Source organism: Phyllostomus hastatus, unplaced genomic scaffold (genome assembly GCF_019186645.2).
Source record: "Phyllostomus hastatus isolate PE091 unplaced genomic scaffold, TTU_PhHast_1.1 phas_contig_148, whole genome shotgun sequence".
In the NCBI taxonomy this organism is placed as follows: domain Eukaryota; kingdom Metazoa; phylum Chordata; class Mammalia; order Chiroptera; family Phyllostomidae; genus Phyllostomus; species Phyllostomus hastatus.
Genome location: NW_025333607.1, coordinates 6,154,054 through 6,166,355, shown reverse-complemented (window position 1 = coordinate 6,166,355; position 12,302 = coordinate 6,154,054). Strand labels below are relative to the sequence as shown.

The following is a 12,302-nucleotide window of genomic DNA, read 5'->3' as shown; positions in this document are numbered from 1 at the left end:
TAGACCTTCTTCCGAGCTGTTTCCCTGACGCTCGCCGCAGCCAGCGTGGCTGCTCTCCCTGCGGTGAGGCACTGACTGCGGATTCTTCCGTCACAGATGGTTTGGGACCAGATCAACCACTGCACGCTGAAGCTGCGCCAGTCCACCGGGCTGATGGAGTACTGCCTGGAGGTGATCAAGGAGAACGACCCCGCCGGGTTCCTGCAGGTGAGCCAGCTCCCGCAGAGAGTAGGCGAGCGCCGGCTCCTTCCTCAACCCCGCCACTACTCCCCAGACCAGCCAAGGTCGTAGCAAGGTCCCTCTCGGGTGCCTGGAGTTGAGCAGCTTCTCCTTGGCTCAGGGGCCCCCGAAGACCTAAGTTGTCATCTTGACTCTCCCTCTCACTACTGGTGACCTTGGTTCTGTGTCACTGAGACAGGTGCAGGTCAAGTGTCATCATCTCTAGGGACCACATGCCTTGCTTTTATGCTTGGACTTCCAGAGACCCCCATGCAAACTTTTGCCCCACAAATGGAAAGGTCAGTCTCTGCCAGACCAGCTGGAAAGAGGTGAGTTAGCAGAATCCACGTGGCTCGTCCCCTCCAGGTGCAGAGTCCTGCAGGCCTGGATGGATGGCCGCAGCCAGGCTGCCAGGGTCAGCAGCGTCTCTTGGGCACAGAACAGATATTCCGACCAGAGCTCTGCCCTCTGCCCTGTGTCCGTGGAGAAAACGACGACTCCCCTTGCTTAGTCCCCGAGATGGGTGTATGGGGTCACGCTCTAAGGGGACGTGTGCAAACATCTGAATGGGCAGGACTTTGCAGCCACGGAGGGCACAGCTGGGGGCAGTCCACAGAGTCTGGGACAGAGGCTGCAGAACATTTGGAGAACACGCATGTGGGTGGGGGTGAGCTTCCAAACTCTGGGGCGACAGGAGGTGCGTTCCTCAGACCCCGTGATAAACAGCCCATTTCACTGTGCGAAGCGCTAGATCTAGCAGAAGCGGCAGAACGAAGAATGCTTTTGTGTATTTGAAAGTGTCATTGGTTTTTTTAAGCAGCCAGTACACTTCCCAGTTCACGTGATTGCACATTTAAAATATGGTTTCAACAGCACAGTGCATTTGCATTTGTCTCACGTCATACTGGCAGGGGTGCCAACTGAGTACAGCTCCTTCCTGTCCCCGAGCGCAGGGACAAGGCCCCGACTCCTCCCTCACCACTCGCTGCACGGCTTCTCCGCTGCAAATCAAAACCCTGAACTGTGTGCTCCCTTTAAGATCTCGGACGCCCTGATCAAGCGTGTCCAGGTGTCTCAGGAGCAGTGGGTCAAGGGTGCCCTGGAGCCGAAGGTGTCCGCGGAGTTTGACCTGACCTTGGACAGTGAGCCGCTGCTGCAGGCCATCCACCAGCTGGACTTCATTCAGATGAAATGTAGGGGTGAGCCGGGACTGGCCCAGTTCCGTCAGGGCTTCTGTCGGGGCAGGTGTCCCCTCTGGGGGGCAGCCGAGTGCCAGCAGGGGACTGGGGGAGAGGGAGGGGGGCAGACGGGGAGGGAGGGACGCCCAGGTCACGGGCCTGGCTCCCGTCCCGGCTCCGCCTCCCACAGGCTGGGCGACCTAGGGCAGGCGACACCCTGGCCCGAGCCCAGGTTTTCCCGTTTATAAAAGAGGGTCATTTGTTCACTCAGTGACACTCACAGAGTGTCCCCATATGCCAGGCACTGTTCCAGGTGCTGGGGACGGAGCCGGGAACAGCCCTACACAGGCCCTCGCCAGGCTGAGCTGAATGAGCTGATATTCTAGAGAGAAAAAGACTAGACATAAACAAACCCATAATGTACCATCTGACAGAGGCGGGCGATTTTCTGGAAGGGGCGGTGGAGGTGTGTTGAGGTTAGGAGGAGGAGGAAAGAGGTGTGATATGGGGAAGAACATGTCAGGTGGCAGAGGGATGGCAGGTGCAAAGGCCCTGAGGCAGGAGTGAGTTTCCTGTGCTCCAAGCAGAGCAAGGAGATCGGAGGGGGGCGCAGAATGAGACAGGTGGAGGGGGACAAAAGGAGAGTTCGGAGAGCCACGGTGGACACAGGCTAAGCAAGGATTAAGTAAACTTTGCATGACTTGCCCACGTTACAGAATGAGCCGGGCCCAGAATGCTCTTCTACAGGCTGCTTCTCCAGAGGCACCCGGGGGCATTCAGGAGAGGGAATAAAGCTGTTCGGACTTTTTAAGTGGAAATAGCAAAGGACTGAGTGACACACCTACAGAATCCGTGAGCTCAGGCAAATCCTTGCCTGCAAAATATGTGGCCTTTTGTAAACTAGAGAAAAAAAAACCAGCCTCTCACGCGTCTCCACGCTCACCCCCACGCTCAGCTTACACCTGGAGGCGGGGTTGGAAACGCCAGGTGTCCCAGTGCCCACGAGGAACGGGAGGAGACTGGCAGGCGGGGGCAGGAAGGAGGGGGTGGCACTTAAAGTGGGGGTGCTGCAGAAGGAGGCTTGGAGCCTCTCCAGATGCTGCCCTGGATGGAGGGGGCGGTGGGGTTCACGGAGGACAAGGGAGAGTGGACAGCAGAGCCGGGGACACAGTGAGGGCTCCTGCGAGTTGGCCGGGCCAAGGGGGAGACCTGGGGGGTGGTGCCCTAACATTTGGCACCGAACGGAAACCTGTCGATTTTACAAAACTGATATTGCAATTTCCCCTTTAGAGACGGTCAGCGTGAGCTACGTCTGTTTCTGAAATGGTCCGAGCCTGAGCACAGCTTTAGAACAAAATCATTCTCCCAAGTTTCGCCTGAACAGAGTTTACGATACATTTGATTCAAATCCCTGCTTCCACGGGTTCACTGTCCGATGCCCCCAATGACCCCCCTGTCCTGGATCTAGTTTCCTGGGCCTTTAAAATGCTCCCCAGAAGGCTTGCACTTGTGCTCCCACACCCATCCCCCGCCCCCCCCCCCCCCCATTCCCCGGCTTTCTCTCTCCAAAGCTCCCAGGACCCTTCTTTTTTTTGTTTGAGTAACTTGTTTCCTGAGCCCACACAGCCCAGGTGGCTAACCTCTACTACCTTTGCAACTTTCTAAACGTTCTCTTATAAAAAGAAATACAATAAAAAATCAAATGCTTCCAGCCAAAGGCTTAAATGTGCCTTTGCATTTTGCAGCCCCCACCCCCAGCACCTCCCCAGCCCCAGGTGTAGGGGGCAGGCTGGCCTGAGAGGGCCGCTGGGGGCCGTGCTGGGCCCAGAGGCACGTGGACGGAGGCTCTGCTGGAATTCCGCGGCTCCTCACTGTCAGACGGTCGAAACCAGTGAATGTCAGTGGGTGGGTGGTGGCAAGGGACCACCCGCCCTTCCTTACAGAGGTGGAGGCACCAGCCGTGGCCCCTGAGCTTCCTGGACGCCCAGGGCCAGCCCTCACCCCACTGCCTTGAGTTGGGACCCCTGGGGCGAGGCTGGGAGTGGCTACAGGGTGGCCAGGAGGGGGTTCTGCCACGTTTCCTTCCGGGCCCTGGGATGGGCAGAGGGCCACGCACGGGTGTCCCGGTGCCCCGAGGAAGGGGTGCGCTCTAAACCTGGCCGGTCCCTGTCACAGTGCCTCCCGTCCCCCTGCTGCAGCTGGAGAAGTGCTGCACCCGCAACAACAGCGTCACGCTGGCCTGGAGGATGCCGCCCTTCACCCACAGCCCCGTGGACGGCTACATCCTGGAGCTGGACGACGGGGACGGGGGGCAGTTCCGGGTGAGCCTTGCTGCTGCGTCCGGGGGTCCGAACGCACAGGCCGCGGTGTCTCTCGCTGCCCCGATGTCCAGGCCAGCTCAAGAGGCTGCCCTCAGCCCTGACGCCACCAGAGAGGGTATTGGCCCCAAGGACAGAGGGCTGGGGGGTGCAAAGGCCCTGAGGCAGGAATAGGTTTCTGTGTTCCGAGAAAAGAAAGGAGGCCAGAGGGGACCAGGCTCATGGGAGAGGATGGGCCTTGTCTACCAAGGGCTAGGTCAGGGTGTGCCCAGCAGGTGGAGGTGGTGGCCACAGGGAAAGCCCAAGGTGACTTTTCTGTGAAGACCGACAAAGGTCTGAGCTGGCGCTGAGCTCAGAGAAGGTGCGACCTTGCACAGGCCTTCCTCCCCATGGACCCGTAGTCCGGCCTTGTCTGTTCCCCAACACCCTCTCACGCTCCCCGCACACAGCTCCCCAGTCCCTCAGCGCCCTCCCACCCCTGGCCTGGCCTGGCCCACCCTCCTCTCGCCTGTGTGTGGAAGACACTTGATAGATGACTGCTGGAATCAGGTGATCTGAGGAAACTCATGGCCCCGGCGATGAAATACCATGGAAATGCTGAGGGCTCTGAGCGAGCCAGAAATGTGTCTTCCACTCCCCCGTCTGGTCTCAACCCTGGGACAGCACCCCACCCCAACCCAGGCCTCTAATAGAACTCACCTTGAGATTTGACACAGTGAAGTTCAGGTCGTAACCTGAACTTCAAGTTGAGGTTGGTTCGTTGGTCAAGTTGGTTCGTTGCCGTGAACACTAGGAAGCACAAACGCGGGGTCGTGTTAGAGCTCCTGCTTTCTGCCCCCGGGACGCTCTGCTCATTAATAACTTGGAAAAACAGCTGAAGGGCAAGCCGCCCAGACAACCAGGCAGGAAAGACGCCTCAGACAGAGCGTGGAGACACAGGAGAGGTGTAAGGGGACGTTAGCAGGACAAGGGTAAACGAGAAGTGAACAGGGAACAAAGTTAATCCCTAGAAAAAAATCTCTGGGGTCCGGGGCAGAAATAGCTCACCCTCCTGGGAGGCCAAGAAAAAAAGCCACTGGAGGGTGGGGAAGGGTGCACAAGGAGTGGAAGATGCCAACTCTGGTTGGGGAAAGCGGGGAGGTCCGGAGCACCCCTCTCTCCCCAGGAGTGGTTCCAGCCCAAATCGATTGGAATCCACCTGCGCCTGGTCACGCCCTTCCTTTGTCTGCCACTCTCCGTTGTGTGTGTGACGGCCCTTGTTTCTGAAACGGTGGTCCCTTTGTGTGTGTGGAGGCTTAGCTCCTTTTTCTAACCTCAGTTCCCGTTGGAGACCAGCAGTCTTCCAGTGCTGCGTGCAAGAAGGAAGGGGCGCTTCCGCACCTTCATGGCCCTGGAGGTGCTGGTGTCCGAGGGCTGGCTCGGCCACTGCCGGACACTGTCTGGCCTTGGCCTGCTGACTGCAGACCTGCGGTCCCTCCCTGCCTCCCTAGGGCCCTGTCACACCTCACAGGCTCACGGGCCGAGGAGCTGGTCAGCCCCTGGTGAGGGTCGGTGCCCACCGTGGACGTGGGCTGTGCTCCTGCACCGAGTTACCCGAACCTTCCTTATTCCGTAACTCTGACACACTCGTAGCTGACGTGTGGCTAAGGGAAGGCTTCCTAACCAGCAGTCCTGGCTCTCCCTTAGGAGGTGTATGTCGGCAAGGAGACCCTGTGCACCATCGACGGTCTCCATTTCAACAGCACCTACAACGCCAGGGTCAAGGCCTTCAACTCCTCCGGCGTCGGGCCTTACAGTAAAACTGTCGTCCTGCAGACATCCGACGGTGAGCACTGGGGTCTCACTCCTGGGGTGGGGGGTGCGGTGAGGGGAGAGACAGACGCAGGCACTGTGGGTGGGCTTCCGAGGGAGGAGCCCGCACTTCATCTCTGGGACCAAAAGCAGATGGAGCAGTGACGGAGTGGAGGGAATGGGGTGGCAGTGAGGTGGGCACGTCTGCCTACCCAGCCCCTGCTTGGCTCACCCGCTCCTGGCCTGCTCCTCCCTCCTCACAAGCCATGAAGGACAGAGACATTCCTTCATCCCATTGGCTGGGCCTGGCAAAGGGCACTAGCATTTGAGAGGCTCAGGGAGGCTAAAGTCCCACTTCTGAGGGACTCCGAGTGAACAAGATAATCCCAAGGAGGAGACGGCGTGCCAGCTCCCAGATTTGAGCCTTCCTCACAGCAGGAACCTGCCCCGCAAGCACCCAGTGCAGGAGCTCAGAACGGTGGCTTCCACAGCTCACTGTGGCCTTCCAGGTTTCAGGCACCGCGACCGCACCCACAGTGGTGGCTGAGCGCTCGGCAGGAGCCAGGGTGCAAATCAGGCACACGTGCCAAAGAAAGTCTGTGCCACGGAATGAGGCCGTCCTGCCCAGGCTGCAGGTTGTTCGGGATGGTGCCAAGCCTCTGTCATTGTCCTCATTTATCCCGGCACACCTCGGCTTGCCTGGGGAAACCTGATGGGGCCTGGGTGGTCCCCGGCCCCGGAGGAGGGAGGGCAGGAGCAGACGCTGCCATCAAGGGCACAGCGGGGAGGCTTTTCTGCACGTGGTGTGACCTGCGGAGACGTGTTACACAGCACAAGGCTCACTGGGCTCTCTGCCCCTGGGAGCTCCTGGCCTGAAGACGGGCCACGCTCGCCCTGGGTGTCGTGGCTGTGATTTTAGAAGAGGGGCCTCCTTTCCCACGACCAGAGGGGGTTGGGGAGCAGGCGGGGCACCAGCCCGTGGGCTAGGAACTGGGAGAATGGAGCCCTGTGACTTTGGTGACATGGCTTCCCCTCTCGCGTCTCAAGTCTCCCACCCACGACAGGTGGGACGCGAGTGTCTCCTTTCTCTTTAACCCCTGACCGCATGCGAAGCTCGCAGAGCCGCGGCAGAAACCAAGGCTCTCTGAAGTGCATTTAGACGTGGGCCTTCCGGGCCCGAACGTCTGGGTTTCTTGGCCAGTTGTGTGAGTGGGATCGGGAACGTGGATGAACACAGACCGGGGCATGGGTGTGTGCGTGTGCCTGTGCCTGTGCATGGGTGTATCACACTGGGAGGGACACATGATACGGGGCTAATGTCCGGATAGATGCAAGCAGGCCTGTGTCTCTGAGCCCAGGTCGGACACTGCTAGCAGATTCCCTCCCCTGACCTGCGCCCCTTGCCTCCTCCCTTTCCAGTGGCCTGGTTCACCTTTGACCCCAACTCTGGGCACCGGGACATCATTTTATCCAATGACAACCAGACAGCCACCTGCAGCAGCTATGACGACCGGGTGGTGCTGGGCACCGCGGCGTTCTCCAAGGGCGTGCACTACTGGGAGCTGCACGTGGACCGGTACGACAACCACCCGGACCCCGCCTTCGGGGTGGCCAGGGCCAGCGTGGTCAAGGACATGATGCTGGGCAAGGACGACAAGGCCTGGGCCATGTACGTGGACAACAACCGCAGCTGGTTCATGCACTGCAACTCCCACACCAACAGGTGCGCGAGGGCCCTCGCCCTGCCCTCCTCACTCGTGGGAGTTTGGGAAGGAGGGGCCTGGAGGACCCGTGGCCCTCCTGCCGTTCTCGAGTTCAGGCATCAGGAATGTGGGAGGTGTTTCCAGCCACGCTGGTGTCTCATTTCCAAGTGGCTTCGACTCTGACCAGGCGGAAGTGAGCACAGCCCCAGTGAGTCAGCAGCAAACCGCACATGCGCCCAGGTTCCGCGGGACCCTCAGCTGTGGTTCTCTCTCTGCTCCTGCTCCCCTTTCCTTCACACACCGTCAGCCCGGGCTCGCTCCCTGCACTGTCGGGTGCTCCCTGCACTGTCGGGGTGCTCCCTGCTGACAACTCTGTAAGGGGCTGCCCCGGGAAGACGCCTCAATGCCTGGGTGCCCCCAGGGACTGTGAGCGCCTTGGCTGAGAAGGTCATGGGTCTGCACCTCCCATCATAGCTTGGGGTCCTCCTTCTCCTCTCTCCCCTGGGGTTCTGTACATAGGAGGTGGGGGCAGGGGGGGTCCTCAAAGCCGGCATTGGCTGAGGACCCAGAAATGGAGTCAGGGCCACCTTGAGACCTCCTTGCTGTGGGCTTCCTTCCTGGTCTGTGGGAGGTTGTCTTCACAACCAGGGGAGGGCAGGAGCCTCGAGGAGCAACTCAGTGGACCCCGCACTGGGCAAAGTGGGCCCTGGAGGTTCTCTGTGTTCTGAGTCCACCTGCTGCTCCTGCATGTGGGCCGTGGTCTGGGGCAGGGACCCAGAGGACGCCGGAGGGTCTCCAGGGAACCTGGAAGCCCACCAGGCCCCTTCCACCGGCCCTTCACTGGCAGAGGCCTGGGGGAGGGTGGCTCTGGTCCTCTGCCTCCCGCTCCCTCTCTGGCTAACTGGGCCTGGGCTGACCCGCCCCCTGTCCCTAGACCACGGAGGGCAGGAGTGCAGGCCCACATCACCGCAGCGCCGACTTGGTGGTAGACGCTGCAGAAAGCCCCGGTTTACAGGATCTTGTTAATGCCTTATAAAAGTCCTAGTGTCATTTCCATTTTACAGATGATGAGACCTGGGCTTAAAGGTTAACCGGGGCCCACGCCACTGGGCTAATTAGTGGTCCCACAGAATTCAGCTCGGGATCCTGACTAGGTTCTAGGGACGGGGCGGGGGTGGGGAGGAGGTGCTGCTGCTGCTGATAGAATAGTCCGTAGTCCAAGACCCGGCGCAGCACCAGTGGAGAGAAGCAGCAGGCAGGGGCTGCTGGCGCTGACCTTGGACGGTGCTGACCTTGGGCAGAGACTGCACTCGGGTGGGAATCACGTTCCTGCGCCTCAGGCTGGTGGCTACCGCCCCCTGGTTGTCGGTGTTGGAATAGCACCAGAGGCTGGGTTCTTGAGCCCTTTCCCACAAGCTGGACCCTCCGCCGCCCCCCTTCACGACCTTCCCTGCTCTCTGCCCCGCCTTCAGTCTCCAGCTGATCGCTCATTCCCCATCCAAAAAGGACACAGATGGCTTTCTCATCAGGCTGCTCAGCCTCAGTCAGAGTTCAGCCTCAGCCCCGCAGGGAGGAGGCAAGTGGGCCAAGGCACCCCAAGAGTGCCGCTCCCCGGATTCCAGGCTTTTCCCGCTCAGTGGGTGTGAATTTCCACCACCACAAAACGTGCAAGAGTATCACCAACATTTGTCAAGAGCTCTGCAGTTTATCCCCGGGGCTGCCAGTCTCCTGTGGGGTGTTACTCAGGCGGGGGACTCAAGTCGGCCTTCTGCGCCTGTCCCCTGCCCTGCGCTTCCTCACCAGAGTCCCAGAGGCTTCCAGGGGGAGGCGCTGAAGTGGGTGGAGCCCTTCAGAATCTGGGCGTGGCCGTCTGCCCCTGCCATCACCTCCGCTTGGGCACTGGCTACTCCCGAAAAGGGGCCGAGTGGGTACTTTCTTCTGGCAACAAAGGAGCCTTTCCCATTCCACTCCCCACCCACATTTTCATGCGAGGCCCACTCATTGGTACCCTAACTCCCTGGTGTCCGGGTCTCAGACACAGTCGGAAACAAGGGGCTGCATGCACACCCTGGTCCCTCTCGCGTGAGGAGCCTTACCTGAGGGAAGGCCTTCCCGTGAGGCCCCTGAACAGGTGGGTGTGCTTCCCTCGAAGGATCACAAGCCCAGAAGGACAGCTCCCTGCACCACCGAGGGGCCGTGTGTTTTAGGTGAGGGCGGTCCCTGAGCTCCCGCCTACTTCCCAGGCTAGGGGTGGTGATGGCTCACCCCGGGGCCTCTCTCCCTTAGGACGGAAGGTGGCGTGTGCAAGGGGGCCACTGTGGGCGTGCTGCTGGACCTGAATAAGCACACGCTGACCTTCTTCATCAACGGGCAGCAGCAGGGCCCCACGGCCTTCAGCCACGTGGACGGGGTCTTCATGCCAGCCCTCAGCCTCAACCGCAACGTGCAGGTACCTCCCCCACCCCCCTCCCCAGGGCCAGAGCCTGTCTGGCTGCTCCCCCTGCTGCTCCGGGAACCCCCGTGGGGCGCTTGGGCAGACAGGGCCATGGAGAAGCCCACCACAGCGCCTGCCCAGGTAGAGAGCTTACCTGGTGGCCCAGCTTGGGCGTTCCCTGGAGACCATCCTCTGTGGCATGATAAATTCTCCCTGTTCCTTTGAAACGGGCAGAGGCGCTAAGGCAGCTGTTTGGGGAGAGGCTGGGGAGGGTTGGGGCAGGAGGGTGGTCCAGGGAAGATGAAGCAATTCCGTTTTCTGGGGAAGCAGTCAGAGCAAAGCCAGTCCACGCCCCCGCCCAGCGTGGACCCTGATGGCCGGGCACGTACTGTGGAGTCTTTGGCAAGAACGGGGGGTGAGTCATCGTGGAGCTGCCCATGGCTTTGCCCCGAGAGCAGAGTTGGGGACAGAGCAGTCCTAAGGTGCTGTGAGTCCGGTCCTGTTCCCTATCAGCCCCTCGGTCCTTCTCTGGCCCCCACATGAAGCAGGCGGGAAATTTGCCCTTTAGAACTCAGGACTGGGTGGGCCCTAGAAGTTGCTGATGGCTCAGGAGCTCCCCATGGAGGGAGGGACGTGAGGGGGAGCTGTCCTGTGTCTCCAGCAGAGTCCTCATCCCCCGGGGAGCAGGGCGGGTGGGGGCGGTAACCTCCCTGTGGTACCCACAGCCCTGGATATTGACGGTCTATGCCAACCGCTTCCTGATTGGTTTGTACGTCCGCCCACTTGCAAGAGGGCTTTGGGGCAGCCTGAACGGTGGGTTGCTGCTCCACAGGGTTGGTGGCACGAACGCAGGGGAGGAAAGCGGGCCACGGGGAGAAGCGGGAGCAAACGGATGGCCGGCACACCCGCTGCGTCCGAGTGCCAGCCCGGCCACGAGGGCAGAGTGGGGCCCAGGCACGGGGGGTGGGGGGGGCGGTTCTCATGATGGGGGGTGCAGACCAGCTCCTGGGGGGCACTTGCGGACCTCACAGTAATGGTTGGAGCGGCGGCATCAACAGCGGACCCACAGCACAGAGCAGCTGCGGGCCCAGCAAGGCACACGTAGCGTGTAGCCGCTGCACTGTCTGGGTGCTCGGGGCTCGCGTGGCGGCCTCTCCACCCTCACGCAGCCTGCCTTGGTTTCCAGGTCACCCTGCACACAGGACTGGAAGTGCCAACCAACCTGGGGCGGCCAAAGCTGTCGGGCAACTAGCCCCCAGCTCCAGCCCTGCGTGGGCCTCGGGGAGGAGCCCGCCACCCCTCGCTAAAATCTCAATTCGACAACCACCCGGGCAGAGGACCACGTCACCGTGCGACCCAGAAGCCACTGAGACACGTTTTCTTTGGGGGACAGAGGACGGGTCTGCAGGCCGGGCCTGCGGAGGCCACTGTCGGGGGAGAACACGGGCAAGAGTGTCCGTTCCCCTTGGTCCCGCCCGGACTTTCCAAATACTCGCCAAGAAGGACCTTTCTCAAGGGAGAGAGAGAGTATGTGGGGGTTGTGGTTTTGTTTTCTGCCATCTGTTTCCAGGGCTGGTCTTTTCGGGGGGAGTGCGAGTGTCTAGTGGGGAGCGCCCCATCCTGAGAGCAGGCGGCAGGAGACCCTCTGGAGCCCCACGTGCCGAGGGTCTGGCCTTTGCGGGGTGTCACCCCCTCAGAGTGCCAGTGTTCTCATCTCTGCCGGGAAGAGTTCTCTAGCTTTCTGGTCCTGGGGACGTCAGTGTGTTCCGCCACTTGCCGCCCCAACCCAGGATCGATGCAAAGGGGCACTAGTCATTCAATTGGTCTTTGCCTCTCTCGTGTCCTTAGGTCCTTCATTCATCAACCAACCAATCAATCAATCTTTCTCTCTCTCTCTCTCTCTCACACACACACATACAATAGTCTACTAAAACTAATTCACTCAGTTCTCAGTTCTTAAATGCAGAAGAAAACACTGAAATTTGAATTTCAATGACTATGCGACAAGTCTCCACCGGGACCGGGCCCCCCGAGAGGTCACCTGCAAACCCGTCCGAGCAGCTCTCCCGAGCCTGCCGCGCTCAGACTCACGGCGTGTGGCATGGGAGACCCGGGGGAGCCTCTGAGGGCAGTCCCGCCTCTGCTTTGAGGCCCCTCTGTCTGTCATCATGAACACCTCATGAGCAAGAAGTGGCTGCCACGGCAGAGTGGTCCTCTGTGATGGGGCAGGCAGGGCCTCTGGAAGGCAGGAAGTGGACAGCAATATCGTGTTCCTCGCCTCCCAGCTTCCCAGCACGAGCCTGGGTGTGCGGAGGCCGCGTGGCCGGGGTGGGGCTCGGGCTGAGCCCGCCCCTCCTCACTGAGGACACTCCCCTTCTCCCCTGAGACCCACGTGGGTCAAGTCACGTCCATCTCTCGGCACAAGAGCTCGTCCCAGGGGCTGCTCCTGCCTCAGAGCACCTGCTCCTCCTTCCTCTCCCCCATCTCGTCACCTGCCGCCTCCATCTCCATCTGGTAGTAAACCTCTCACCTTTCTACAAGAATATATTTTATCAAGCATTTTATTTTTGAGGTCGAGGAGTCACTTCTCTATTTGCTGGATTGGATTTTTATAAAACTTAGCCCGTAAACCGGCCCTTACTGTGTCCACTTGGTTCTA

At 60.4% G+C, this 12,302-nt stretch overlaps 1 protein-coding gene across 2 annotated transcripts in view; it reads left to right on the top strand.

Annotated features, from left to right (window-relative positions):
• The window catches only part of TRIM67 (tripartite motif containing 67), a 37,751-nt gene extending 26,787 nt beyond the window's left edge, over positions 1–10,964 (top strand). For both annotated transcript variants that reach the window (XM_045861726.1, XM_045861717.1), the window contains 7 exons: positions 97–207; positions 1,259–1,418; positions 3,573–3,718; positions 5,402–5,540; positions 6,926–7,229; positions 9,496–9,658; positions 10,830–10,964. In XM_045861726.1, coding sequence (XP_045717682.1) covers positions 97–207; positions 1,259–1,418; positions 3,573–3,718; positions 5,402–5,540; positions 6,926–7,229; positions 9,496–9,658; positions 10,830–10,895 — 1,089 coding nt within the window. In that variant the 3' untranslated portion in view covers positions 10,896–10,964. The remainder of the gene's footprint in view (positions 1–96; positions 208–1,258; positions 1,419–3,572; positions 3,719–5,401; positions 5,541–6,925; positions 7,230–9,495; positions 9,659–10,829) is intronic.
• Positions 10,965–12,302: the final 1,338 nt, after the last annotated feature.